This window comes from Agaricus bisporus, assembly GCF_000300575.1.
Source record: "Agaricus bisporus var. bisporus H97 unplaced genomic scaffold AGABI2scaffold_2, whole genome shotgun sequence".
Classification (NCBI taxonomy): Eukaryota; Fungi; Basidiomycota; class Agaricomycetes; order Agaricales; family Agaricaceae; genus Agaricus; species Agaricus bisporus.
In genome coordinates, this window is record NW_006267355.1 from 1,224,584 (window position 1) to 1,250,852 (window position 26,269).

At 48.5% G+C, this 26,269-nt stretch overlaps 11 protein-coding genes across 11 annotated transcripts; 7 read left to right on the top strand and 4 right to left on the bottom strand.

Annotated features, from left to right (window-relative positions):
• Positions 1-203: 203 nt before the first annotated feature.
• Positions 204-2,059, bottom strand: AGABI2DRAFT_199498 (hypothetical protein; the record flags this gene model as incomplete). Its single annotated transcript, XM_006458095.1, has 4 exons — positions 204-810; positions 881-1,624; positions 1,683-1,856; positions 1,915-2,059. The coding sequence occupies 4 exons, from the start codon at positions 2,057-2,059 to the stop codon at positions 290-292; spliced, it is 1,584 nt and encodes a 527-aa protein (XP_006458158.1). The 3' UTR covers positions 204-289.
• A 673-nt stretch (positions 2,060-2,732) lies between these two features.
• AGABI2DRAFT_216456 (hypothetical protein) lies at positions 2,733-4,349 on the top strand. The gene is made up of 5 exons (XM_006458096.1): positions 2,733-2,908; positions 2,968-3,206; positions 3,264-3,946; positions 3,998-4,100; positions 4,151-4,349. Exons 1-5 carry the CDS (start codon positions 2,782-2,784, stop codon positions 4,241-4,243), a joined length of 1,245 nt encoding a protein of 414 aa, XP_006458159.1. The 5' UTR covers positions 2,733-2,781; the 3' UTR covers positions 4,244-4,349.
• Positions 4,350-6,751: 2,402 nt separating this feature from the next.
• AGABI2DRAFT_199503 (hypothetical protein) lies at positions 6,752-9,749 on the bottom strand (the record flags this gene model as incomplete). The annotated part of the gene is made up of 7 exons (XM_006458097.1): positions 6,752-7,393; positions 7,468-7,571; positions 7,621-7,712; positions 7,763-8,644; positions 9,126-9,272; positions 9,325-9,411; positions 9,456-9,749. 7 exons carry the CDS (start codon positions 9,747-9,749, stop codon positions 6,975-6,977), a joined length of 2,025 nt encoding a protein of 674 aa, XP_006458160.1. The 3' UTR covers positions 6,752-6,974.
• A 167-nt stretch (positions 9,750-9,916) lies between these two features.
• On the bottom strand, positions 9,917-11,983 carry AGABI2DRAFT_190518 (hypothetical protein). The gene is made up of 9 exons (XM_006458098.1): positions 11,857-11,983; positions 11,687-11,802; positions 11,632-11,639; positions 11,219-11,577; positions 10,633-11,165; positions 10,421-10,576; positions 10,106-10,365; positions 9,994-10,048; positions 9,917-9,945 (listed from the first exon to the last, which is right to left on the bottom strand). The coding sequence occupies exons 1-7, from the start codon at positions 11,957-11,959 to the stop codon at positions 10,312-10,314; spliced, it is 1,329 nt and encodes a 442-aa protein (XP_006458161.1). The 5' UTR covers positions 11,960-11,983; the 3' UTR covers positions 9,917-9,945; positions 9,994-10,048; positions 10,106-10,311.
• Positions 11,984-12,057: 74 nt separating this feature from the next.
• AGABI2DRAFT_148657 (hypothetical protein) lies at positions 12,058-12,243 on the top strand (the record flags this gene model as incomplete). The annotated part of the gene is made up of 1 exon (XM_006458099.1): positions 12,058-12,243. The coding sequence occupies one exon, from the start codon at positions 12,058-12,060 to the stop codon at positions 12,241-12,243; it is 186 nt and encodes a 61-aa protein (XP_006458162.1).
• A 683-nt stretch (positions 12,244-12,926) lies between these two features.
• On the top strand, positions 12,927-14,020 carry AGABI2DRAFT_199511 (hypothetical protein). Its single transcript, XM_006458100.1, has 4 exons — positions 12,927-13,023; positions 13,081-13,244; positions 13,294-13,413; positions 13,468-14,020. Exons 1-4 carry the CDS (start codon positions 13,001-13,003, stop codon positions 13,875-13,877), a joined length of 717 nt encoding a protein of 238 aa, XP_006458163.1. The 5' UTR covers positions 12,927-13,000; the 3' UTR covers positions 13,878-14,020.
• A 323-nt stretch (positions 14,021-14,343) lies between these two features.
• Positions 14,344-16,599, top strand: AGABI2DRAFT_190521 (hypothetical protein). Its single transcript, XM_006458101.1, has 8 exons — positions 14,344-14,402; positions 14,452-14,717; positions 14,774-15,225; positions 15,278-15,565; positions 15,622-15,706; positions 15,761-15,827; positions 15,881-16,369; positions 16,430-16,599. Exons 2-7 carry the CDS (start codon positions 14,575-14,577, stop codon positions 16,340-16,342), a joined length of 1,497 nt encoding a protein of 498 aa, XP_006458164.1. The 5' UTR covers positions 14,344-14,402; positions 14,452-14,574; the 3' UTR covers positions 16,343-16,369; positions 16,430-16,599.
• A 1,332-nt stretch (positions 16,600-17,931) lies between these two features.
• AGABI2DRAFT_148659 (hypothetical protein) lies at positions 17,932-20,546 on the top strand (the record flags this gene model as incomplete). The annotated part of the gene is made up of 11 exons (XM_006458102.1): positions 17,932-17,982; positions 18,037-18,142; positions 18,201-18,263; positions 18,320-18,396; positions 18,444-18,808; positions 18,856-19,070; positions 19,129-19,342; positions 19,390-19,747; positions 19,801-20,106; positions 20,157-20,327; positions 20,385-20,546. 11 exons carry the CDS (start codon positions 17,932-17,934, stop codon positions 20,544-20,546), a joined length of 2,088 nt encoding a protein of 695 aa, XP_006458165.1.
• A 76-nt stretch (positions 20,547-20,622) lies between these two features.
• Positions 20,623-21,591, bottom strand: AGABI2DRAFT_148660 (hypothetical protein; the record flags this gene model as incomplete). Its single annotated transcript, XM_006458103.1, has 4 exons — positions 20,623-20,658; positions 20,713-21,141; positions 21,191-21,328; positions 21,385-21,591. The coding sequence occupies 4 exons, from the start codon at positions 21,589-21,591 to the stop codon at positions 20,623-20,625; spliced, it is 810 nt and encodes a 269-aa protein (XP_006458166.1).
• A 70-nt stretch (positions 21,592-21,661) lies between these two features.
• On the top strand, positions 21,662-24,471 carry AGABI2DRAFT_216476 (hypothetical protein). Its single transcript, XM_006458104.1, has 8 exons — positions 21,662-21,822; positions 21,877-22,032; positions 22,087-22,263; positions 22,309-22,509; positions 22,559-23,161; positions 23,212-23,505; positions 23,555-23,893; positions 23,951-24,471. The coding sequence occupies exons 1-8, from the start codon at positions 21,690-21,692 to the stop codon at positions 24,346-24,348; spliced, it is 2,301 nt and encodes a 766-aa protein (XP_006458167.1). The 5' UTR covers positions 21,662-21,689; the 3' UTR covers positions 24,349-24,471.
• Positions 24,472-24,570: 99 nt separating this feature from the next.
• On the top strand, positions 24,571-26,142 carry AGABI2DRAFT_133971 (hypothetical protein). Its single transcript, XM_006458105.1, has 11 exons — positions 24,571-24,718; positions 24,783-24,854; positions 24,911-24,932; positions 24,988-25,099; positions 25,153-25,204; positions 25,259-25,270; positions 25,327-25,398; positions 25,454-25,498; positions 25,550-25,631; positions 25,687-25,859; positions 25,923-26,142. Exons 1-11 carry the CDS (start codon positions 24,631-24,633, stop codon positions 26,003-26,005), a joined length of 813 nt encoding a protein of 270 aa, XP_006458168.1. The 5' UTR covers positions 24,571-24,630; the 3' UTR covers positions 26,006-26,142.
• The last annotated feature ends 127 nt before the right edge of the window (positions 26,143-26,269 follow it).

Consider the following 26,269-nt stretch of genomic DNA (forward strand, 5'->3'; position numbering starts at 1 on the left):
GAAAGAGGGTGAGGAAACGAATGAAAACCACCAAAAATCCCCAATTATTAATATCAAGAGTGGACCTTATTGATAGATGGAGTCAAGGGTATCATGAGAATCCGATCGCTTCGAAGAACTTGACATGGAAAGGTATGATGGGGATGAGCATTTGAGGCATCTGCGCATCACGAGGCTTGCAAATTTAAAGAAGGTTTGTGGTATTAGGGGTGCAGTCGCCCATCAAGTTTCAAGCGTAGGGTCCTTCCCTTTGTTTCAAGTTGCCGAGTCACATGGATGGGATGGGAGTTCAAGATGGCATTGACGTAGTCATGGCATATCTGACAGGTGGAAAAGTATGAAGCGAGGACTGGCCCGTATGTTTCGCATGGTGGGATTGTATAGGGAGTGAATACGAGCCCAAACCACCGTTCGACATAACCCCACTTGTGCTCGAGTTGACACCTAACGCTCCGTTGATGGAAACATGCCCTGAATGATGGGATTGAGAATATGATGAGGGACCGGTAACGATATTTGATGGCGTATGTAGACCTAGTGAATCGCTTGCTAATGGTGTGAAGCCCCGGTTTGTGCCGTTACCGTTCAAGCTGCCTCCACTCGTCGGTGAGGATGAAAAAGATCGAAGGGATGTCATGTTCGTAGATGATCCCGAGCCGAGACTACCGCGTGATGAAGAAGGATAATTGAGGTAGCCCGAGAGTTCAGCTGATGGTAGAGAATGTCCGGCCGCTCTGTCCAACTCGTAGATCACAAAGAGAAGTGACTCTCCGTCGACGATTATTTCTTGAGTAATATTGGTAGGGAGATCTGGAAAATGAAGAACATTAGGATCTCATGTCTAGAAAGCAGCATAGGAAAGGGATGAGTAAACACGCACTGGGATCGAGCCATCGACAGCGAGTTAGGTGAGACTCTGGTAGGACAGCATTGACAGTACCCATGTTTACTTCAGATACCTGAAGAGAGTTTATGTCTTCCGCTACGATGGTGCTACCGACGATAGTCTTCGTAATGCATTTTCCACTGGACGTCCACATGTGGGAAAGGTAAATGCTGGCGAGGAAGCCTTGGAGAGTAGAAGGGCAGTTGATATCATCCATAGTGGATATCCTTAAGCAGATCTTGAGCTGAAGTGGCTGGTACGGCATATGAAGGGGAGCTAATTGGTCCATGCGAATGAGTAGTGGCGACATTCCGTCGGCCACTAGCCGTAATGCACGAATTCGGTTGTGTGGTTTGGAATATTCGGAAGCCGAGGCAGCGCCGGTGGGTGGTGTACGTGATGAAACGCGACCATAATTGGAGTATTCCTGTGTCGAGTTGGCAAAGGAAGGGCTGTACGGCGACGCGGAGGGTATGAGGTTCCGAGAGTCTGTTGAATAGTGGGGAGCGGAAGCCATATCAAGCTGACGAGTCGCGGGATGGTCGGGGGAAGGCAGATACTGGTTCTGGAAGTCGGGGGGAGAAAAGTCCGGTGAGGCCGAGGTGGAGGAATAGCCATCGGTGTCGTCAAACTCCATGGGTATGAGGCCATGGGACCAGTGATCTTCGAGCTTGATAGGTGAGCCGGCGGGAGGGCTGGCGTCGGCGAGTTCTTCACCACCAGCAACGAGCTGATACTCTACAAAAATAGACATAAGGATCAAATTAGCATCGAGATCTATGCGGCTGACTGTTACCTGGCTCTCCCTTCCACATGTTGCGCAAGACTTGTATGTGGCTAGCGACCTGCTTCTTGGAGCGGATGATGTTGTGTTTCTGCAAGTAGTCGACGAGGAACTGATTGCGCCAGCGACTCCTTCCGCGGGATTGGGGATATGTGGCAAAGGGGGAGGTCCAGTATTCGCGGAGGCCTGAAAGAGAGAGAGGATGAGACGGAAAGGGCGGGTGGGAGAAGAGAAAAAAGGTGACCTTGGACGAATATTTTTTCTATCGACTCCGGCCATACTTCGGCGCCGCTACCATCCTTGAGGAGCTTTCTGTGTTTGCGCTGGGGGGTGAGGGACTTGCTGGAAAGCTGTTCTGCGAGGGGAGGGAGAGGGCTTGGGAGGGACATGAGGGGAGAGAGGCGGTAGGAGCGGTGGAGATTTGAGAGTTATATAGATGTGCACCCTTGCATTCCGGACCTATTTTGCTGGTGGATTGGGAAATCTGGCCAGGTCGGGCAAGCATCTGGCACAAGAAAGAAGATCCGAGATGGGGGCGACCAATCGGGAAGGTGGGAACCACCGCTCTGGAGATAGCCCAAGCGCTCGCCTTCGAGATCCACATCGGGCCCACCGATGGAGATCCTTGCGCCTGCCCTTCCCCGTCTCGCCTGGGGTGGCTGAACTCGCAGGCGCCCGAGCAACCCCCACCTTTGCGCTGGCCACAAGACGCGCGAAAGACCGGAGGGGGAGAACGGCTGGGTGCTGTACTACAAGAGGAGGCCGTCTTAGAGGCTACCAAAAGAAGAACGGAAGATGGGGCCCGAAGACCGATGGGGGACCGACGCCGGAGGGAACGGCCCCGCTCTGTTTGTTCCAGCCCAGGCTCCAGCGTCGACTCCCGGAGTCACAGTTGCCAGCCGGGCGTAAAAGCACGGCATCCGCGCAGATTTAGCAGCCCGATGCCTGCCCCTGAGTAAGGAAGGTCCGACCCAAGGACTTGGATGCAGACCGAATGGGGTTGTGGTGAGAAAATGCCCTGTTGAGCGGTTCCCACCCGGGCCTGGTCACGGGTGAGAGGGCGTGACGGGTGATACGAGTTGCGGAATCGGGGACAGATTATCAGCGTAGTATGTCGCTCATCCAGCACTGGCTGCGCGACAAGGCCGCCCCTTACTCGAGCGCAGATCGCGTCTACACCGACATCGACGCCGCCCTCTCCCGCTTCGTCGCCCTCCGCCCAAAACTCGACGTGTACAGTCAGTATCTCATGTTCCGTCGACTCTCACATCCACGCCGCTGATGACACCGCTTCCAGCTTTTGACGATGGGCGTTCCCATCTGCTTCTCTGTGTCCACGGGCTATTACCCATCAGCTATCGCAATGCATCGTACAACATTCCCATTGCAGTCTGGATAACACGCGAGTATCCTCGTCATCCACCCATTGCGTATGTCGTGCCGTCAACGGATCTTGTCGTCAAGGCCAGCCGAGCTATCGACGTCAGTGGCAGGTGTAATTTGGAGTATATGCAGCAATGGGAGCGTAAAAGCGAGGTTGGTCGGTCCGGTCTACTGCAGTTGTCTTCCGTTCCTGACGTCATTGATTGCCAGGGATGCAGTCTGTCTGCCCTCCTCGACGCCATGCAGGATCTCTTTTCGCGTGAACCACCGCTCTACGCTAAGCCCCGGGCCGCACCCTCCCTCTCTCCTCCCCCTGCCCTGCCCCCCAAGCCCTCCTCCGTCCCGGTCTCTCCGCCGCCCTTGCCACCCCATCTTCCTTCGCCCAACATCCTCACTCTCGCTCCTCCAGTTCCACCCCCTCCGCCCCCACCGCCGCCCCCATTGCCAGTTGCACAGCCTGCGCTACAGCCACCCCGCAGTCCACCCCGGCCAACGCATTCCTCCGCGCCCGCTCCCAATCTTCTGGATGAAGATGCACCGGACGCATCACTGCCTGGCGCCCCTCCCGCCCCTCCTCGTCCTCCCAATCCAGAAACACTCAGGCTCCATTCCCAAGTGCATGCCAAGCTGACGTCAGAGTTCAACTCCCTAGCTCAGGCGATGACTCTCGATGCCGAAAAGCTCCGTGCCCATCAAACGGATCTTCTTGCCGGAGAGCCCGCTATTCGCGACGAAATGGCACGGTTAGAGGCTGTCAGAGCCGTCTGTCGTAGCGTTGCTGACAAGACGCGACGCGCAGTCAATCTCGCAGAATCAAATGTCGCCGAGCTACGCCGTAAAGGCGAGCCAGAAGTCGATGAGCTGGTCTGCGCTACCAGCATCGTTCACGACCAGTCAAGTCCTTCCTCCCACCCACCCTCCATCAAGCTGACATTTGCTTGCAGACTCATCAATCTTGTAGCAGAAGATAACGCGATCGAGGATACCATATACCATCTTCATCGAGCGTTAAATTCAGGTCGAATCGATCTAGACAAGTTCTTGAGGGTGAGGACTCTGCCCCATTTCTACAACCCACGCTAACCGAAATACATCAGGCCACTCGAGCACTTGCAGAAGAGCAATTCACAAAAAGGGCTCTTATCTACAAAATACAAATCGGCCTTGGGGTAGTCACTTCATCTAGCTAATACAGGAAATTGTCACGAACGCGGATGTGCTAAATACCACACCGATCTGCCGAGGATCTTTGTTATTTTGATCAGTGTGGTCACACGCGGAAAGACCCCAATTTCCTGACCAGTGTCCCTGAAATCACAATTATCGATTTGGTCAAGAGGTTCCGACTACAAGGATCCTGATGAAATTTTGTTGAATTAAATAATTGTTCTTGTTAATATGAGAGTCGTCTCTTACATCATTGAATTATGACTGTGCCTATAAGTTGCCAACGTCAAATAAACCGTGGTTATCTCGCGGAAATCAAAGAATGTTCGTTGGTTTGATTAACTGTTCGCCACGAGGTCGGTTCGGTCCTTTTGTACGAACAATTGAATCTATTGTTTGGTCCCTTGTATCGCCTTCTTCGGCCTCCTCGATGGGTTTTTTGCCATTTGCGGCGTGCTTCTTCGTGGGTAATGTTCCCCCCAGCCTTCATCCTCTGCTCTCTTGGCACCGCTCAAGGTTCCGCTCAGAACCGGTGCCGGCAACCTGCAAGGCGCGAGGGACTACAATTTTCCCAAGTCAACCACAGCGTAGTTGTTATTTTGAGGTCATAAGTCTCGCGAGCTTTCTCGCCCTCGCGTACAGATGATCGTACTACTGCTCCGGAAGATGTATAATTCACATGCTAAAGGGGTCTATGGTCAAGCTGCTCTGGCCAAGCCTCTTATAGGTAACCATTTGTAATTCGAATACTAGTGCAGCTGTAAATGGCGGATCGATCAGATGTTTGTTACTGCCTGGGCACAAGATAAGCTCAAAGGCCGTAATAAGAAGTTCCAAGTCATTTTCGGTACCATTATTTTTAGGGTTGGCCCGGGTGACAAAATGTTGTGAAGCGAAGTTGTTCAAGAGCACAAGCCCTCGTCATTATACTTTCTTGTTGATGTTGTTTTTTTTTTAAATGAGGGGGGTTTGCAAGTTGACATCCGACATTGGATGTGTCCTGATCGAGAAGCGACGCTAGGAACGGGTTTCATAATAGGCTTCACTTTTGCCGGGATGGATATGACCCGGTTAAGCGTTTGGCACACCGGCTTAAAATATCCCCGATCGATACTCGCCCGGTTGCTTATTAATAATCATCGCCGCCGTCAGTCTTCCGGGACAACATCCGTGCGTCTTTGCGGCATCCTGGCGTAATTGTGGCTCACCATCGAGTCGAACGCACAGAGCTAGCGGAACCTAGGGGAGTTCTAGTCATGTAAAATAATTTCAAAAAATTGTAAGCAGGTACGTACACCTGGGCAGGTGATATTGTGGTAAGTACACGCGAAAATAGAGATTACCAATTATCGTCGATATAGTAAATAAGCTGTAGCTATTGAATATCAGATAATATCATATTTGATGGCGGCTATCCCTCCTTATCGCTCATTCCGGTGTTCCGCGAAACAAATCAAGACGGCTGACGATCATCTGTTCGAACCGAGGTAAGTTAGTAAGTAACATACATACAATACAAGTCTCAGAAGTTGATCAATAAAAACATTGCGCTGGGAAAAATAACCAATACTGTATGTAATCTTATCATCACGGCACACGACAAAAAGCTTTTTTTAATCCCACTACGTCAGCGAATGTATGTATATAATTGTGTATGTATGACGTCGAAACGTGCATGAGCAAACTTGCAAGGGTGGCGTTAATGTCAGAACTCAGAAGCTTCATATGACTTTATGACTGCCGTGATGTAACCGCCTCAAATGACGGATATCTCATGCGTTAGAAGTTCATTTCTCGTTGACCCCAATCTACTATGACGTTGCTCCAGGTTGGTGGGACTCGTAGTAATAGCATTCCAGGTGTCAATCGGTCTGTGTTCTGTATTACACTCATACATGCTCGTGCCGGAAAGCCCTAATAATCACACGAAATCCCATGTGCCAGTAAGCTACTAGTGGCGTCAATAGATTGGTGGATGAATCAAAAGTGAGAGTCCCTGTAACTCAAGGTTGGCACACGACGGAGATCGACTCCACTCAACGGGAGGCTTGCCGCGAACGTAATGAAAGCTTTCTAACCAAGAGACTCATCTTTTTTTTTTCACATGTTTAGTGCAATATTCGAATCCAACCCACCGAGATGGCCATTGATAGATAAATTGGTATGCAGGTTTTTCCCCTCTTATGGCATAGTATATAGCATGATTGTTGGTACTACCGTACCCCACGGGCTGCTATCTCCGACTGATGCACCATCCCTGATATTTTCAACTTGCCATAATTTTATGAATTTGTCAAAAACAAGTCTGGACTAAGGAACAAAATTAAATCATGATCCAAGGTGCTACTGACCTGCGACGTGCACATTTGATCCCTTAGCCTCAGATTACGTATGTCAACCCGTTACTTCCTCCACACGAACCATACATATCGACTACTTGTAAAGTGCTGTTTTCATTGTTTCACAGGAAAAAATGAACCGGGGATTTGGTTTGAACCGAGAACCATTCCGTAACCAGCTCTAGGGTTTCCCAAGTTTAGAAAAGAGGTGGATTTCAAAATGTTATGTGGCCCCATAAGATATTAATGTAACTAAAAAGGATGAAAAATGCAATATGAGAATTGATATGAGAGACATCAAAGCAAATTCCCCAGGCTATCACCAAGTGGGGCGTTCTTGGCAGCCTAGCTGAGAGGGAAAATGATACTGGAAAGGATTTGAAGGCTCTCATCGAAGATTGGACTAGTAATCCGACTATGATTGCTCGACGGGAGTCCTGGGGGATGCACACAACGATGAGTCGTCCGCGTCGCCATCCACACGTCTCCCTCTGTTGGAGCCAACCCATCTCCAAACGCGTAGCTCGTCACCGCCTGCCACTTCTTCCATATTGGTTCGAACATTAGCATTTCCTTCAACGACCTGCTCAACTTGATCCCACAGCCGTCTTCTGACAGGAATGGAATGTTCATCCTGTAAGATCAGGTCCCTTAATTGCAAAGATGATAGGTATGGGTGTGCCGCAGTAACCGGGTCCGTGTGGTGGGCGATTTCTTGGTTTCGAAGCGTATCTAACGCGATTTGGACCAGCTCGCTGACGCGCTTAGATTCCGTCTTCTTTCGAGCCATACGCTGCCAGGCAAACGCTACAACAACGATAATCAAGAGTACGGCTAGGAAGATACACAAACGGGGATGTCAATGGTCAAACTTCAGAAGCTGACTAGCGTGAAGTGAATTGACATACCAAAAACTGTTGGCTTCCACTCAGCCCAAACATCCCTTGCCTTGACCATGACTGCGCAGCTCCATGTCAGTTCAGGTGTCTTATGAGCAAGGTATCGATGCCCCCTTTTGTTGTTTAGATGCGGTGGTGACAGAGCAGATCTAGAACACTCACTCGGAATCCTCTCCAATAGTGATACCGCCCCATTGAATGAGTTCTTGGATGGCTTCATTAAAAATGTCTTCGAAAACGGGAAGCCGATTGACCTGTTTATCCTGTCGGTAAACATATGATATTATGCATTCGAAAAACTTACCGGAGTTTTCTTTCTCATGACTTCCTCAAGTTTTGTTAATTCAACGCCCCACTCCCTAGCTTCACCACCGTCAGACTCCTTTACCTGCTGGTGGACACCGGTACATAGACGTCGACCGCGTTCTCTCCCTAGAGTAATCTCTATAGCCCTTCCCAATGCACCAATGTGTACCTTCCGCTTTGGATCTTCCAAACAGCGCGGCGGCAATGCGACGCTACCGAGTCCGGGTAGACCATTCAAGCAGTCGTGCAGTGCTCCCCATATATATTCAGATGGAGAAGACGCTGCAGCAAACGATAGGTTCGATGACTGTGGTGGCGTTGACAGGAAAAATAACAGAGGATGGGGATGAAGGAGATAACCTGGTTCACATGTCACACTAAACTGGGAGCAAAAAGCATGGTCCGGGCAGAGTGTACAAGACTCTGGCTTAGAAACAGGAAGGAGTGGTGGAAGTGGACAAGGTGTCGAGTCTTGCTGATCGGCAGGCGAGTAAAGAGTTGTTCGATTTTCAAGATTACACTCTCGTGCCAACTCATGATACACCTTTAACTCTTGGACGACATGACTGGTGTTGGAGCCTGTATCACAATAGCCGATAGCGGCTGACTGCTTCTTGTAATCGCGCACATAGTATGCGACGATCGAGAAGAGGGTAACGAAAGTTAACCTCAGCAACCAGGATGACTTCCCTGGCGGTGCGGACGGGGTAGGGAATCGTTTTGCCACTTCCATACTTTTCAAAACTCTGTTCGAGACAGCGATCTCCTCCCGGGAATCTTGTACCTCATCCTCCTCCTCCTCCTCCTCCACTGGTCGATTATTGTCATTATCACACTCAGCATTTGGTTCCTCTTCCTCTTGAACATCACTTGCAACCTCCTGGTTGACGTATTCCGACACTCTTGGTGACCGTAGTGCGGGAGGCGGAGAAGGAAAGTGGAGATCACGGTGCGCAAAAGGTAAATCAGGCTTGAATTCAGCAAGTGGGGGAGAGAAAGGTGATAACGGTGAACGAGAGGTTGTCTTCGGGCCCGTGGGCGAAGAAGTAGGAGAAGACTGAGGGGGAGCTGAGAAAGATTTCCGGGATTTTCGTCCTCCAGCGGTTCTTCGAGGAATCTTTACTCGCACCGGGGAGGGGCGCACAGGAGAAGAATCCTCCGCGCCTGATTGGAAGATGTTATTATCCTCCCAGCCGCTATCGTCTGCCTAAAAATCGGTGACCACAAGCGTATTAAAAGATGTAGATACAGGAGCTTTAGTTTTACTCACATGCGAGACACGGCGAGCTTGGGTACTTGCATCTGCCTGAACAAAAGATGTTAGGGGAAAAATTCAACTCTAAAAATTGAATTTCTCATACAGCTTTTCTAGTTCTGCCGACTTTTTTAACTGGTCGTTCCTCGGCCTCGGATCCACTTTCATGTATAATATCAGCCCCGACGGCTTTCTTACGTCGACTAGCGGTTCCTCCGAGAGTGGGTTGTGCAGACGACCGACGTCGTTTTCCCTAAACTAGTGTGACTTTGGTCAAATCTCCGGAGAGAAGGCATTTTATTCACCTGTTCAATTCGGACTGGGGAAGTCTCTTCATCTGTAGTGACTACTGGAGCCTTGGAAAGCCGTCTTGACGAGCGTCGTACAGGTGCCTTGCCATAATTTGATAAGTCTCCCTTTTGAGCATCAACTTCACAGAACAACCGACCTTTCCGATTGGTTTGCCGGTCAGACCATCGGTAATACCTTCATCACTGGCGATACTGTTGGTTTTCTTCAGCCGTTCTTTATTAAGCACCGTTGCTTTTGCCTTTATCTCTTGTTGAAAAAGTTGAACTAGTTTTGATTTCGAATATGGAGTAGGATATGTAACATTATGATACCCAAGCACTCCGAGAAGCTGGGACACAGTCAGCGAGGTTGGATCGAAGTCAGGATTTAGATATTCGCCCAAAGCGATGATTTGCGCAGAGGAGAGTCGCGAAGACATGGTGAACTTTGGTGGGACGAAGAATGTAAGAGTCAAAGCTGGTTCAAGCGCATGGTCTTGCAGTCATTCAGAGTCAAAGCTCAAGCGTACCCACGCGTCCTGCGTGAATCAACCACGTGCATCATGACATGACATGACATCACTTGGCACTCTCCGGTTCCCCTCAACAGTCATGTCTTCTGGAACGACCGCACAAGTACGTTCTTCTTTTCAACGTGGTACGAAGGACTCTAAATACTGTCAGGACAATGCATGGAAGCAGAAGGAGCAAGGAGAGGAAGCCAGATATATTCACCAGAAGGTCATTGTGCTATAAAAGGATTTCCAATAGCGTCTAAGGCGATATTTACACCAACAGGAACAGGAGCAGTTGGCGGTCATACGAGAGCAAACAGACAAGGGGAAGGAATCCGTTTCCGATGATAAGGATTTTGAAGGAGGGTTTGGTGGACAGGAGGACCTAGAAGATCGATACGCTACAACAAGTGGGGATCACTAGGACGGGTGATAATCAAGACATGCACATAGATTGTTCGATCGATAAGTAAATACATGACAGATTTTATGCATACGAAGGCCTAAAAAGACCTCGCGTACCGAACCACTGGCCTTTAACCTGGGAAACGGTGAGGATGAAAGAGTGCAACATTGGTTAGCCAAAACACACTCACCATATATTTCCAGTAAGCGTAAGGGAATAGGTCCTTTTTCAGCCAATAGAAGGGTAAGCGACTCTTTCCCTGATCAGTGAACATGCCAAAGGTTTCCTTGGGTTCCAGCCCGTATTTGAACTCTGCAAGCAATAGTTTTCCGTATCCCGTTAACAGCTAAGTGAACAGCTATAGGGTCAAGTTGGAAGTTTCGGGAGTCAGAGGGTACGCACGGGACAACTCGTGTAACCGTCATAACGGGCATTAGCCACTTTTCCGGATTCGAGGAAGGAGTAAATATTCTCCGTAAGAACAGGAGCTTGCGCAGTGATAGCCGCTGCGGTTTTCGAGGTCGGGAGTGATGATGAATCTCCGAGGGAGAAGACATTGGCAAATTGAGGATTGGTATGTTGCAGTGTTCCTGGATCCACTGACACCCAACCAGCCGCATCGGCCAAAGGCGATCGTTTGATAAATTCCAGCGGTCCCATCGGCGGGGTAACATGGAGTGTTGCATAATCTACGTCTACGGTGGAACCATCTGCTTTCTGGAAGGTTGCCTTGTGGTTGTTTGAATCCACCTCAATAAGATTGTGTTGGAAATGTCCGCCAATCTTGCGCTCTTCCCTCAAAGAGTTCAAAACATCGGAATACTTTTTCACGGAAAACATAGTTGGCGCGCCAGTATAAAAGTCAACAGTGGCAAGGTCGCCGCGCTGAGTGCGGCGGAATCTGTCCCAAGCCATCCACATAATCTTCTGAGGGGCTGCACAGTATATTAGTCCGAGCATCGAATTAAAACTAGGGGAGGCAACAGACCTCCTGCACATTTAATGATACCAGCGGGCTGAGTAAACACGGCCTTTCCAGAGCGGAGTGCTTCAATATCACTCCAGACCTTGTCGCATGTGTCGTAGGAATAGATCGAGGATACGCCAGAACTAGAATCCGCGAGTGCCTCTGGTAAACCTTTGATTGCATTCCAGTTGCTTTGCAGGCCAGAAGCCACCACGAGGGCGTCATAGGATAATTCTCTTCCTGATGTTGTGGTCACCGCCGATTTGCTAGGATTGAAAGTTTGGACGTTTTCTGATATCAGCGATAGGTGTTGAGGTACAAGAGAAGAAAGTGGTTTGCGAAAATTAGTTTTGGATCGCAGACCAGAGCCTACAAGTGTCCTGGATAATTGGTCGCGTGAGAGTGCAGTCGTCGATCATTGAGGGATACCATACCACCCGGGCTAATGAGCGTGAGACGGGCCAGATACGAGATAATGGAAAATAGTACCTGATAATAATGATATTCAGCAGCATCGACAATCGCAATGTCGCCATCCTTCAAAGCCTTGCCTGCAGCCTTGAATCTATTATAGATTTGGTTTGCTGCAGCTAAACCACCACTCCCTGTTCATTGGTCAGCCGCATTATACTATAAGCAATTTTACAAAAGGAACTGACCACCGCCGATGACAAGAATCTTGTAGCTGTCGCGATTAGTCAAGCTACTGGCATGGCGTCTGAGGGCTGAGCGAGCAACGACTGTCGTGCTAGGGACAATCATGCTGATAGAGTGAGGGGAAGAAGATTCCTGGTAGTCAAATCTGACGACATTTTAGCATGGATATTGATATTGAGCCCTGAGAAGATTATTGCGACAGAATGAGCCTTAGGGCCTGTACGGCACCTCCGAGCTACAGCTCGTTGCCCGCCAAATTTCGTTCCCACGGTTTCGCAATCGATCGACTCAAACCAATTGAGCTGTACATAGGAGAGCGCGTTCGGCAGCTCTTTACGGATTTATCGACCGACTTTGAACCCGGAGTTGCCATACAGGGCCTTAGCTGACTATGTAGTGGGGCTAGCCTCGAATCGCACGGATGAATGTCATTCAGGCTTATATATGTTGATTTTACACATTTTGTGGGACACTTATGTCTTGTGGCAATTGGCGGTGTGCACTTGCAACGACTCACCCAGCATGCGGGGAGGAAACTGGGAAACTGGGGATGCGACCAGCAGTGTGGGACTCAATTCGAGGGTACTTATATCAGGGTACTTATATATGACTGCTGCACGCTTTTCTGTCCAGGATTCGAGTCCTGCAATTGTGAAATGGCATATATACATATACCGAATATCAGAACTCCAGTCGTGATACGCTTTGTAGCCTTGGCCTGGATCTAAATTCGGTAGCCCTGAACGCGGACTCTAATCTACCTCAAACTCTCAAGCCAGGCATTGGGCAAATCTCTTTGAACAGCGCATCCACTTTGACAAAACCTCTGAGCCACCTCGCACGCCACGAGGAAATTGGTGGTAGGTTGAGCGAGAAATCCGCTATGCGAACTTGATAAACTCAAACTTGAAAGTTAAATTTCTGCGTATCCCCCTGGCCCCTTTCCGATGTCATCTTCGTCTCTATACTCAATATGTACCGGGTTTATTTACTCTCGCGAACACCCCCTGTCCTGTAATGCTATCTCTTCCTCCTCCTCCTCGCCCCGACGGCCTTCAGAGCTCTTCAAGAGCTCAAAAGGCTATTTATCCAGCTCCGTCTAACCCACCGCTAGGGCCAGCATCGACCTCTCGCCTTCATCTTCAAATGAGTTTACGTCCTCAACATCGGTAACCTCCCCGTATATCGCGACCCGCCACGTCTTCTAAAGTGGACTATTGTGCTAGACAGAGCAATGACTTGAGACCGCGTGAGGATCCTCAGATACGGATGTCGTCAAATCCGCCAGGCAGAGGCAGAAGCGAGAAACGCTCTTGGACACAAGCTCGGCTCAGTCATGATAGTGCCTCCCTACCTCCAAATTTACGGTCCAAGGTCCCTGGATCAAGGCGTACGTGCCTTTTCTCTGACTGTCGGATGTCGTTTCTCAGTTCATACAGTTGGAAGACCTTCCGGGGACGGATACACTATTTGGAACACGGTCACAAATGCGGCCAGCGCGTTGACCGTCAGTGTAAGTAATGCGTGGAATTCACAAATCAAAACTGAATCCGGAGAAGGTGAATCGATGTTTTCATAAATAAAGTACACTGTATGTTAACAGCACAATATAGATACGCCACCGGGGCAGGAATCTCGCCTGACTCGAGCTATGAAAGCCTATCACACTGCCAGAGCACAAAACCCATCAGACCTCCCTGGCTGGCTGTTTAACGAACGAGAGCGTTCAGTACTCAATGTATCAAGACATTCGGATACAGACATCCGTCAGGAGATTGATTTTTCGCCTCCACAGATGAGAGCCGAATCAGATATCTCCAGTGCACCTGTGACATCAGCATCACTCGCATCACATCAACGACCTGAGCTACGGGGAGTGGACCGTTTGAAGGCTCTGCGCAGCACAAAGCGAGGTCAACACCAAAAGAGTGACAGTACCAGAAGTGATGATTCGAATCTAGGGGATACTATTCGGAAGGCTCGAATCGGGATACCGTCTCATCCGCCGCGAGGAAGGCGATGATGACAGATTACTGTTACATAGATGGATTGTGGCTTGAATCATTGATTGGCAGATGTGAACGAGGTTGCGTCTTTGTAATACATTTTTGATTCTCCATTCTTTTGATGGTTTTGTTTCGTTTATGAATAGCTGAGGCAACCGTCCTATATGTACTACAGGCGTTACCCACCTGGAGACACTAGAAGGGAGAGACACTTGGCGACACTAGAGGAAGAGATATGTGACCGATATTTCCGGCCTGCTGGCAGTGAAGGAGAGGCGGCGAAAACGTGATCGTCAGCTACAAGAGGAGGCGGTAACAGGCGGTAACAGCTCTGAACTAATTTAGGAACTCGATCGTGCTTGAATAATGCTTGAATTGTCCTATCGTCTCCCAACCAGTGCTTTGGGTCATACCTGTAACCATGGCGCCTGCCCGGCGATATATAAGCCTCGCCCGTCGCTAAGACGTTCCCCATCTCCTTCCCTTCGTCTTTCGTTCGCCTTTCTCTTTTCTCTTTATCCCCCTTGCTGGATCTCTGCGAGGTATATATCGATTACTTGTGTCCACCTCCCGTCTAACGCACATGGCTAGATCATTTTTCCTTTCCTTGGTCAAAAACTCGGGTAGTTGCCCCTCAGTGGTATTTTCAGCTTTCAGCCCTACGACGGTCCTTTCGATATCTCGCTCAGTCTTGTCTTCTTGCTATCTTTAAAAATGATTGCCTCCCGTATTATTTTTCTGGCTCTCCTTTCTGGCTTTGTCAACGCCTTGCCTCACAGTGTGAGGGACAGCTCAATCAATGAGCCTGCTGTTTCTGCTCCCGATGGTACTCCTATCACTGAGGGTGCCCAGCCTGCGTAAGTAAAGTTGGCAATCCTAGCTTTTGTGAATGAGGTTGCTTAAAGTCATTCAGGGAGACGCCTGTAGATAACAACTCTTCTGGCTCCTGGAGCGAGTCGAGCATGGGTTATGGTGAATCTGCCAGTGAATCTTCCGGCTCATACGGTGGATCTTCTGGCTCATACGGCGGATCCTCTGGCTCATACGGTGGATCGTCGAGTGGGGATATGGAATCCATGTCTTCTATGGACGAATCTTGGGGAGCATCGAGCATGGACTGGAGTGCAAGTATGGATTCTACGTCCACTGCGGATTCCATGCCCACCTCGACGTCTACTACATGGAGTTCTTATCAGACTCCTTCATACGATTCTGGAAACTCCAAATGGGATAGCTCAACCTCGGCCGCGGATTCCATGTCCACTTCGACGTCTACTGCATGGAGTTCTTATCAGACGCCTTCTTACGGCTCTGGAAGCTCTAACTGGGGCAGCTCGAACTCGGGCTACGATAACTGTGTCTCTCGTAAGTGTAGGACCATTTTAGCGAAAGGGAAAGCACTAAACTTGCTGTCCAGAATGTATGGCTCAATACGGCAGTCCACCTCAGGCATCAGCATCTCCCACTCAAACTACTCCTGATGGTGTCAGCACAGGAAACGGTGCCAAGCACACTGTCATAGTCGGTACAGCTGAAGGAGTTTACCAATATATGCCCTTCATGCTGAATGCGTCTGTCGGCGATACCGTTGAATTCGTGTGGAAATTCGACAAGCACACTGTCACCAAGTCCTCGCAGTTGTTGCCCTGTAATAAAACCTCCGACGCGCCCTTTACTTCTGGAACACAGGGGCCAGGCGCTACCTGTAAGTCGTCAATGTTCTGAAATTTCATTCGAGTTATGCTGAACTCGTCTTCCTAGTCACTCAGATGATCAATGACACGAATCCTCTATTTTACTATTGTGGTGTTCCCGGTCACTGCCAACAGGGAATGTTTGGTGTCATGTAAGTGCTAATAAACCTTCTACTTGGGATCCGACCATTTATCTTGGTGGATAGCAACCCGTCTAGTGCCGCCGACGCGCCAACTTCTGTTTCCATGATGATGTCGAACTGGACCACTAGTGTAGGTGTTTCAGGCAGCAGTGCGTAATCGATGAGCTAAAGGCACTGTTATAGGATTCTGATCTCTCTGCCTATGCTGCCTACGTTAACGACGTGACTCAAAATAATATTGGCGCCAGTAACTGGGGAGGTAATATGGATGTTAAAGATGTTCCCGGATGGGCTCATGCCTCAGTCGCCAAGAACGTCATGTACAACCGCGCTTTTGCGGCTCTAAACCCCGACATTATGAACGAGGATGGCACCATGGATCTTAGCAAAGCTGGAAACACTCCTCTCATGTTTCCCAAGGGAATGAACGAGGTTTTGAGCAATGCCGGTGCTGGTGCTGCTGTTTCTACTCCCTCTTCTTCCGCCGAGACCTCGGTCGCAGCTGCCGGTGCTCCAGAGGCGACCTCGGCCCCTAGCAGCGAGACACCGTCTGCCAATACCTCAATCAGCAACGGTGCCACGACAACTTCCCCTAAATTCGTTATTGCTTTGGCTGCCGCTGCGGCCAGCTTCCTCTTGCTGTGAGCTATGATGATCGGGTGATCGAATGAGGTGAGGCTTGAGAGATGAAATCGATACTGCTGGGTAGTTAATGCATTAATGGGACTTTAGACTAGCAAGAATTTTTTTTTCAGAATTGATCGAAGTCTGGTTACTTTTAAATATGACTGCTGGGCTATATTCGTTTTTTTGATTCGTCTTTTTGTTATACCATCCGTAATTCAGCATGTACACGTTGTACGTCTTCTGCATTACAATTATTGGTTCCATACCATTCAACAACATTTTTGGCTACGTGAGCGTACGAGTACATTGGAATTTGTACTGCATTCATGAGTGAAAGATAGCGTCAATTTCGTCAAGTCGCCTTTTCCTTCTCTCCGGTTTAGGTTTGGCGCTCGCATCCATCGCCTTCTTTGGCTCGAGGGTTTTGACTTTCGAACTCTGAGATGATTCGGATACTTCTTTGATCGGACGAATGAGCCGGTGGCTGGGTTTTTCTCGAGAAACAATGACTTACCAACAGAACGTTGCTCGGAGTTCCCTGATTTTGCAGTAAATGTTACTGACTGATAACCACCTGTGTCGGAGACGGTTATCGGTACGCTCGACATAGCGGGCACATCATCAGCGTAAGAAGACATATTTTTTGATTCATGATTCAATTTATGAAAAGCCTGTAGGGAAGGTTCAGTTGAGCGATCAGCAAGACAGCAAACGATCATTCTGACATCGAGTGAACTAGAGAGGCCTCTCAAAGCCCCGACTAGTTCTTCATGGATTTCGAGAAGGATTTGTGAGAGTGCGCGTAATCGACATGTGAGGGCAGACAGGCTAAGGACCAGTTGTAGGAATGCGCCTGTCTGCATCGCACGTTTAAACGAACTAAAAAATCATCATTGTTTAAAGAACAGATGCGGAAGCTGCCCATCTCTCACCAGTAGGCACCTAAAAGTCTGTCGAGCATCTAAATGAATGTCTGTGTGTATCGCCTGTCCAGTTGTTCTGCCAGCTAACCTTCATCAAAAGTGGATGAACTCGACTGAGGGCATCCATGGTTGACCGTAAGGTAAATACATTTGGAAGATGCGTCCAAGATGATTTAAGGAGGTTGGCGCTAATTTTCAATCGTTACTCTGGCGATCGCATTTGAACTTCCAGCACCTACTTTTCGTAGTTGGTGCTGTTATAGAAAGCATGACGAACGCGAGTTACAACTGTCATGAGGTCCACGACGACAAGACAACTACATAGCCTTCTGATCTCCTCTAAATGTCGCCAGAACAAAGAAACTTTGTGCTGGTTTTTACCCTTGTAGAAGAGTCGTTCCAATAATCGAGATTCGTCCTGGAACGAGGTGAGTGTTGCCGAGAGACGCCGAGAGACAGCCTTGAGGCGTTTCAAAGCCAAGTCAACGTATACATGAGTCGAAGGGTCAATGTCAATCTTCGGAGTCAGCGAAGAAGGAGGAAAAGAAATGGCGAGTGGTCGGCGGCGGCTCATGGTAAACACTTTGGCATTACATAATTACATAATTGCCGTGTGTAGTGCTTGATACCGATGCAGTCCAACCCTTACTAGTACTCCTTATACTTTCATCGACCGAGTCTACGATGTCAACACCCGGCCAGGATGCCAAGTTTTTTCAAAGAGGGAAAATTGAGGTACTTAATATCATTAATCCGCGCTCCGTCTATCTATCTACCCCTAAAATCTAGGAACTTCGAACAGAGTTGCTGGCCGCAGAAGCGAAAGACAAGAAATATGTGAAGAGGAAAACAGTCTTGAAGCGGATTGTGGCTAATATCACAATGGGGAATGACAGTGGGTACTTTATGGCACGGCCAGGCCTGTTACGGGCTGATACGCGTCTACCTGACAGTGTCCCCCCTTTTCAACGACGTTATCCAATGCCTTGGGACACCTCTACTAGAAATCAAGAAAAGTGAGCCGCTACATCACTTAGGCCTCTGTCCTTGGGATTCTTAGGGCAAACATCAGTGGTATACCTCTACCTCGTCAGCTATGGCCGCTCGAAACCGAACCAGATCCACCTTGTCATTCCATATTTCCTACAGGTGGGCTTCATCAATCTGCATCCGTATGTGTTTTCAACGAGCCACAGGACGTCAACGACCGAAATCCATTAATCCGGGCTTTGGCGATACGCACCATGTCCTATATTCCAATCCCCGTCGTCACGGAATCTCTCACGGAAAACCTTCGACATTGTCTAAAGGATCGTGACGCATACGTTCGAAAAACAGCTGCAATATGTGTAGCCAAACTCTATGCTGCGGATCCTCGCAGAGCGGAAAAAGGAGGTTTCGTTGAGATGCTACGAGACCTCATGTTGGATGGCAATGCGACTGTCGTAGCAAACGCCGTGGCAGCCCTTTCCGAAATCGGGGATCGCCAGGATGGCGTGATATTCAAGCTAAATCTTGCAACTGCACATAAATTATTGAGTGCTTTAGAGGAGAGCTCTGAGTGCGTGACCTTATCATTTCTTGAATTATCCCACTCATGTCCCCCAGATGGGGACAAATTTATATTTTGGATTCTTTACTGCGTTATGTTCCTGAGCGTCATTCTGATGCAGAACAAATGGCCGAACGTATCATTATTCAGCTGCAACATGCCAACTCTGCGGTAGTCTTGACCACTATCAAAGCTCTCCTCTACTTGATGAATTATATGGAAAGCCGAAAGCTGATTGAACATTGTTGTCGGAAAATGGGACCTCCTCTTGGTAAGTGTTCAACTACTCTCAATTCCTTATGAGACGTCGATTAATTCCATCAACCTAGTCACTCTACTCTCATCCGGCCCTGAAGTGCAATACGTAGCTCTCAGGAACATTTTACTAATCATCCAAAGGCGGCCTGCCGTGTTAAAGAACGATGTCAAAGTCTTCTTCTGCAAATACAATGACCCCATATACGTGAAGCTGGCCAAACTCGAGATCATGTACCGTTTAGCTCGTGCGGAAAACGCAAACGAAGTCTTGGCAGAACTACAGGAGTAAGTCCATGATTACACACTCGGTATTTGTATAAAGACGAATGCAGGTATGCAACTGAAGTGGATATCGACTTCGTTCGTAAAGCAGTGAGATCCATAGGCCGACTGGCGATCAAGGTGGAGCCGGCCGCCGACAAAAGTATTGAGGCGTTGCTGAATCTACTCGAAAACAAAGTATCATATGTGGCCCAAGAGGCCGTCATTGTAATCAAGGATGTCTTCAGAAGATACCCCGGAAAGTATGAAGGCGTCATACCCACACTTTGCAACCATTTGGACTTAATGGACGAACCGGAATCCAAGGCAGCGATGATCTGGATTTTGGGTCAATACGCCAACAGAATCGACAACGCTGATGAACTGATTGATGTACTCTTGGATAGTTTTCTGACCGAGGCCGTTGAGGTTAGCACTGTTGTCCTCCCTCCCTCCGTAATGAATGCTGAAAGCCCTCCAAGGTGCAACTTGCTCTGTTAACGGCTGCAGTGAAACTCTTCATTTATAAATCAGGATCTGAGTCCGCCAAAGAGATCGTCCATAAAGTGTTAAAGTGGGCGACGGAAGACGTCGATAATCCAGACCTACGAGACAGGGGTTTCATGTACTGGCGAATGCTTGCCATCAATCCCACGTTTGCAGGGGAAATTGTACTCGCTGAGAAGCCTCCAATTACGACCGATTCAGACAGGATGGATAGAGGTGCTTTAGACCAGCTGTTATTGCATACTGGAACGATTAGCAGTATATACCACAAGAATCCCGAGGTAAAACAATATTCCCGCTCTTTGATGATGCATTTGGCTGACTCTGCCAGACCTTTATCCGGAATGCTGTTGGGAAGGCGCTGGTGGATAGCCCAGCATTGAATGCTAATTCACGCGCAGTCCTGGTGATGCTTCCCCGACTTCAACTTCCGGATGCGCCCATAGTTGTACCTGGACCTGGACCTCAGGAACCTAACGCACGACAAGATCCTGCTCCTCCGGTCCCGCCCTCTAAATCATCCCCAGAACCTAGAGACGCGACCGACGTTGATGACCAGGATGAAGGAGATTCGGATCATGATGATATTCCAGATCCGTCGAGATCGGGAGACCCGTATTCAAGTCTTGGAGACGCGTTCAAGGACTACTTGACTGATCGACCTCAGCCTATTGTTACTACCAACAGACAAAGACACAACGAAGAAGACCTGATGTTCTAAAACCGGTCGAGGATCTACGAGAATGTGCTGTACCACGATAATTGCAATATCTACCTCTTTGTACATAGTAAAATGATCAGGTGGGCGGGTGCGACCGCAGGGAATTGTAATGCTGTTGGGCGATGGAAATGAAAGTGGTGAACACCAGCAATGCGCGGAAACATACCTCTCCGAGTCCATACATTCTTCTATGGTAGCTAAGCCATACACCATCCTGCTTGAATTCGTCGGTTTCAGAGCCTCTTGAGGGATCGTGTACAACAATCGGCGGTGTTCCAGCTTGAACGACGTATATGGGCACGTTGAAAGCCCTACTAAGGGCTTGGATCTCGGGTTCACCTCCCCAGACAGCCGAATCGCGAACATCGTGGCAATACTGTCGGAACTGGGAAGGGGACATCAGTCCAGGATCTGTGGATGTGTCCTCTCCTTCAATCGCGGGCAGAAAAGGCAAGAAATCATCGGGGTGTGATTCTATAAACTGGGCGGCAGCGGCTCGCATTGCCACATAAGTTGCTTGGGAACTAGTTAGTTTCCCAAGCAACGTGAGCTGGTGCGCGACAGCAGAGTATAGACAATGGCCATCGGGGTTGATCTGGTAAACGTAAGTAAGTCAACGCTCTAAAAGCGCACGAAGCACCGACTTGGAACATTTGCCGTCCATGTTTTTTGCAGATTTTCGATATCGCCTTTTCTTCGTCAGCGGCCTCTTTTACGAGGCGAGCTTCTGCTTCTGGATCTGCCGGAGAGGAGTATTGTGCCAATGCCGCAGCTCTCCTTACCTTGGCCGAGATTCAGTCTAACAAGGGTCGCTCGGACAAGCATCTATCTTACTGACTTGGCGAGCCTGAAAGCGGCTTTTGGCGCTCTGCCTCTGCTTGGCTTCTTGTCTATCAATCTCATTGTTTGGAGAGATTTCATTCACGACGGTATCTTCATCCTGAGTATCAAGTTGTGTGAGAAGATTGTTCACAAGGTCATCGTCGCCTGGGTCTTGTTCTATTGTAGGGGCTGGGTTGCCCTTGCTTCTGTTCTTTTTGGCCATTGTGTGAGTGGTTGGAGAGAACGAGACTAATTTACGGTAATCAGCACTGCCACCGCCGCACCGAACATATCTTGTACACCAACTCCGTCCACCAATCCATGGCAGACGCATCCGCTTTAGAACGGAGCCTCTGTGGCCTCACCGCTCTTGCAGACGACGATCAACTCTGGCCTCGGGTCGAACAGACTTCCCACTCCCTCGCCAATCTGCTCCGCTCTAATGATGGCCCAGGTCACCCTTCGCCCGTCTTTCAATCACACAAGCTGACCCTCTGATCCGCTTTAGTTGATAATCGTACAGTATTAGGACAGACATCTCTTACTCGAAGTATCAAACAACTACTATCCAGGGCTCTGGAAGTTGTCCCCGTCACAACAGAACCCAAGGCCGCTGCTGCCTTAGAACTCATTCGCGTCGTTGCCAATCTTTGCATCGACAATGGTAGGTCGTACCAAGCACTCATGCGAAGCCCTTCATTCACAGATGCGTAACTAGACGAGAATCGATCGCAATTATTTGAAGTCAACGTTATCGAAACTGTCTTCTCGTTGCTGGAAGCATATGCCGAAAAGTTCTCACTCACTCAATCATCACCCGCTCAGATCTCTATTTCCGAGCTGAAGCTGATCCGAACGGCTCTCGGGGCTCTCAACAATGCATGTTTAGGCAATGGTATGGACATTCTCTCAATGTCAGATTCCGGAGCTCATAGTGTAGACGAGATTAAGAAGAGACTCAACTCCCTCGAAGCCATTCATACGATACTCAGGCTTCTACACTATATCTATCCGGTAGGCGCTTGGACTACCATTCAGAGATCCGCGCCAGAAATCACAGAGGAAGATTGGGATTGCCGCAGTACAGTATCAAATTGGGGTTGGAAGCTTGTTAATGATCTTAAAGATATCAAGAACGAAGGTTCGTGCGGTTGTCGGATGTACTAATGTAACGTTAACGAGTCCACCAGCTGCCTCTAGCTCAGATGTTCAAGTGCTTCCTCTGATTACCCCGCCGCTGGCAGCGTTTACACCACCTGCCGCATCGCTTGAATCCTCTTTCTTTTCTCAGGCACCATTGCTCTCAACCCTTGTTGCGAATGATATTGACGTCCTAGAGGAAGTTTGTACTATGATCGAGTCTTTAGTACTTGACACGGAGGATGTTCGACTGGCCCTCGCTCGGGGTTTCTCTTCACCCGCTGAACATTCAGGTATGCCAGGCCTATCCATGATATTAGAGTTTCTCGAGCTGGGGGATTACCCTCCCATTTGGAACAATCCCGTCGTGTTTGATGATGCTGAGAGGAAACGCAGGCAGACTATATTTGGCAGGTGTAAAGCAGCTCTGGTGAAGGCAATTGTAGAAGTCGCTGGCGAGCCAAAAAATATGGACATCCTTTGGAATGCATGCGAAGAACCAAGTCCTGGGGGTCCATTCGTTTACAAAATGGTCCAATGGATTAAGGCGTATGTCGAGGAAGCTGGCGATTCTGGCGATATTGCCGTCCAGGGACTCAGGGACGACATGGTTATTGCCGCCGCTCTGTCTCTCGGTAATCTTGCTCATCGATGTGAGTGATGCAGACATTATCTTTCGACACTGGACGCTCATCTATTACAGCATCACGTGCAACTATCCTATTCTCCCCTCCTTATTCCTTGGCACCGGTCCTTGCATCTCCTTTGTTCTTATCTTCTGGTACCGATCTCAAGTTGAAGCATGCTATCCTCGCTTTTCTGAAGAATCTCGCTCTATCCGCCAATCAAGCTCCAATTGTCTACCGGAGCCTACGCGAAGCAGGCTTGATTCAACAGCTCTCCGATAGCGGTATTTGGAATGATGATCATGACAGCTTGGGTAATGTTGTTCAAGTAAATGCTATTGCTATTGCAAAGCACCTCTGTATAGGAGACGGTGGGTACAACATGTATCGAAATATCACCTACTAATCCTTGGATTATAGTCGAGCATACCTTTGCTCTCGTAATCCCACAGTCCACTTCTGTCCCTTCTGGTTTGGAACAGATTTTTGCACTCGTAAAACGCACTCAATCTATCCAAACTATGAGCGAAGGTTCTAGGGCATTGGTCAATGTTATCAGATCTTTATGGTCAGCGGAACCTCAAGATCAAGCATCATCTCCGGAGCGACAGAGAAACAGACTAACCGCTACCACTTTGGTATTGTCGCAAGACTCTGCAGATATCCTTGCAACACTTCTTTCCCGAAGTGGCCGTTTTCCAACCCTCGTCAATGAGAGTATTTTAGCGCTAATCCTACTATCCATGCACTACGACGGAGGTGGGTGATTTAGAAGGCCACGCGGCTGACATCTGATTCATGCGAATTTTTTTTCAGCCCAGCTGGTACTCAGGGCACTGACGAAACCCAATCCTGAAGCAAGGCCATCCCTTCCGGAGCCAGTCTCTACTTCTCCAACTAGCGATCTGAGCTCTCCTGTTGTCGCATCGCCAAAAACCTACCCACAATTACACATCCCACGTCACGCCCTTGATATGCTGGTTTTCGTTCTTAGAAATGTGGACAATCCTGCAAATTACCAGCAGGAAATTCGGATCAATGTCTGTGCTCTGTTGCTACAGCTTACCAAGAATACGCCTGAAGAGGACCTTGCGCAACTCAAAAGGGCTTTCCGCTCGACTTTGGAGAAACTTACGAACAAGTTACAGTCCGCCACAGATAAGGATGCAATGTTGCGAGAGAACGTCCAGAAAGTTTTGTCTGCTTGGGCCTAATTTACATACTAGTAGTGTGTAGTATAAGAATACTGCTTATTAACAAATTGACAAGATGCTGGTAGATACCCCCTGTACTCTCAATGGTTCTGATTGCTAATGTAACATTCAACGTGATGACCATAACGTTTTCCACCGGGGCGGCACTTGTTCTCATGAAGGAGGAATGAAGATTCTCTCGCCGGATCATAATGATTACCGAGCCGGTTCTTGGTATAGCACAACTCCCTGAGCGCTTCCATGCGTCTTGTTTCGAACACTCTTCCACATAGATTGTTCGGTATGGCGAGTATCACTATCGAGGTTTCCGAAGGCATTGCAACTGTCCAGCTCAACCGTCCAGCTACTTTGAATGCTCTTCTTCCCGAAGGTAAGTTAACAAAGCCATCACTTACTATATTCGTAAGCAAGTAGTAATCACAACCTATATTCAGACTACGACGCCCTCGCAAAGGCATTGAGGGAAATTGACGAGAGGGAAGATGTTATTGTCACAGTTCTGCAAGGTAAAAACGCGCAAGTTATTCGGGAATGTAAAGCTGAATGATGGCACCATGACAAGCTACTGGCAAATGGTTCTGCGCGTAAGTAATCTTTACCAATGCAAACAACCCTGCGGCGAACCTCATATTGTTTCAGAGGAACGAGCGTCCAGGTAAGAGATACGGAAAAGAAATTGGAAGGCGTTGGCGATATCCGGAAAGCCCTATTCAACAACGTTACGCCCACAACACTTGACTGTAGCAAGGCGGTACGTCGTTGCCAAAATCAATTTGGACTGAAAAATCAATGATATTTTATTAGTTGTATTCACATCGAAAAGTTCTTGTGGCCGCGCTGAACGGTCCAGTGATGGGTAGATTGTTATTTGCATCTTCTCATTTTGCCTCATAAGCTCACCTCATCATAGGAATCGCGGCTGGTATGCCTGCAGTTGATTACCTATGTGCGAGAGGGTCTAACATTTGTCTTGTCAAGCATTACTGGGTCAGTTTGACTTCATTTATGCTATGCCAAATGTGTGGATGTCCACACCTTTTACATTCCTTGGTCAGTTTCCTTTTCGTTAGGCCATTAACGCAAACTATACGCTTGGTGATTATAGCTATCGTCGCCGAGGGCGGCGCCAGTGCCAGTTTTGTTAACAGGAGTGAGTGAATTTGGAAGAGCCACTTAACGCTCTCAATTTACCCGTGCACAGTGGGTGTTGCAAAGGCGAACGAGATGTTAATATGGGGAAAGAAAAAAGAAGCTCAAGAACTTTTGGAATGTGGATTTATTAAGTAGGTTCACCACTTTTATAACCCAAGTACTCGTCCAAACAAAACCTGGCCCCAGCAAAATCTTCCCACAGCAATCTGTAGAATCTTTCCATCGAGAAGTTCGCGATCTCTTAAAATTCGAGCTTCAAGGACTTGATCCTGCCGCTATTCTCAAAGTCAAGTCGTTGATCAAAGCTGGCCTGAATGATAAAAACGACTTTGACGCTATCAATCTTCGGGAAAGTTATGGTAAGATTTAATACATATCTTGTTTATCAAAGTTAGGTAACTTGGGCCCTCCCGATGTTGCAGCTCAGGCAGAAAGGTTCTCGAGTGGCGCCCCTTTCAAGCGGTTCTCGATGATTGCCAACAAGGAAATCCGGCATAAATTGTAATATAACACGACGTAACTACATAGTTCTGTATCTTGATTTGTCGTCGTTTCCCACCGCGGACGTTGGGTACTATCAGCGATATAGGAAGGTGATCCTTCCGTGTTCTGGAAATGTAGGATCTTTATATTACACGACGCGCCATCTTTCCCCATAAGCGCTTATATTCAAGGTCGTCCCCTCGAAGATAGAGATGGAGTACTTAGTGATCTGCGTTGACATATCCACAGAATACTGGTTTGGTAGATTTTGTCATCAGTGAGGATG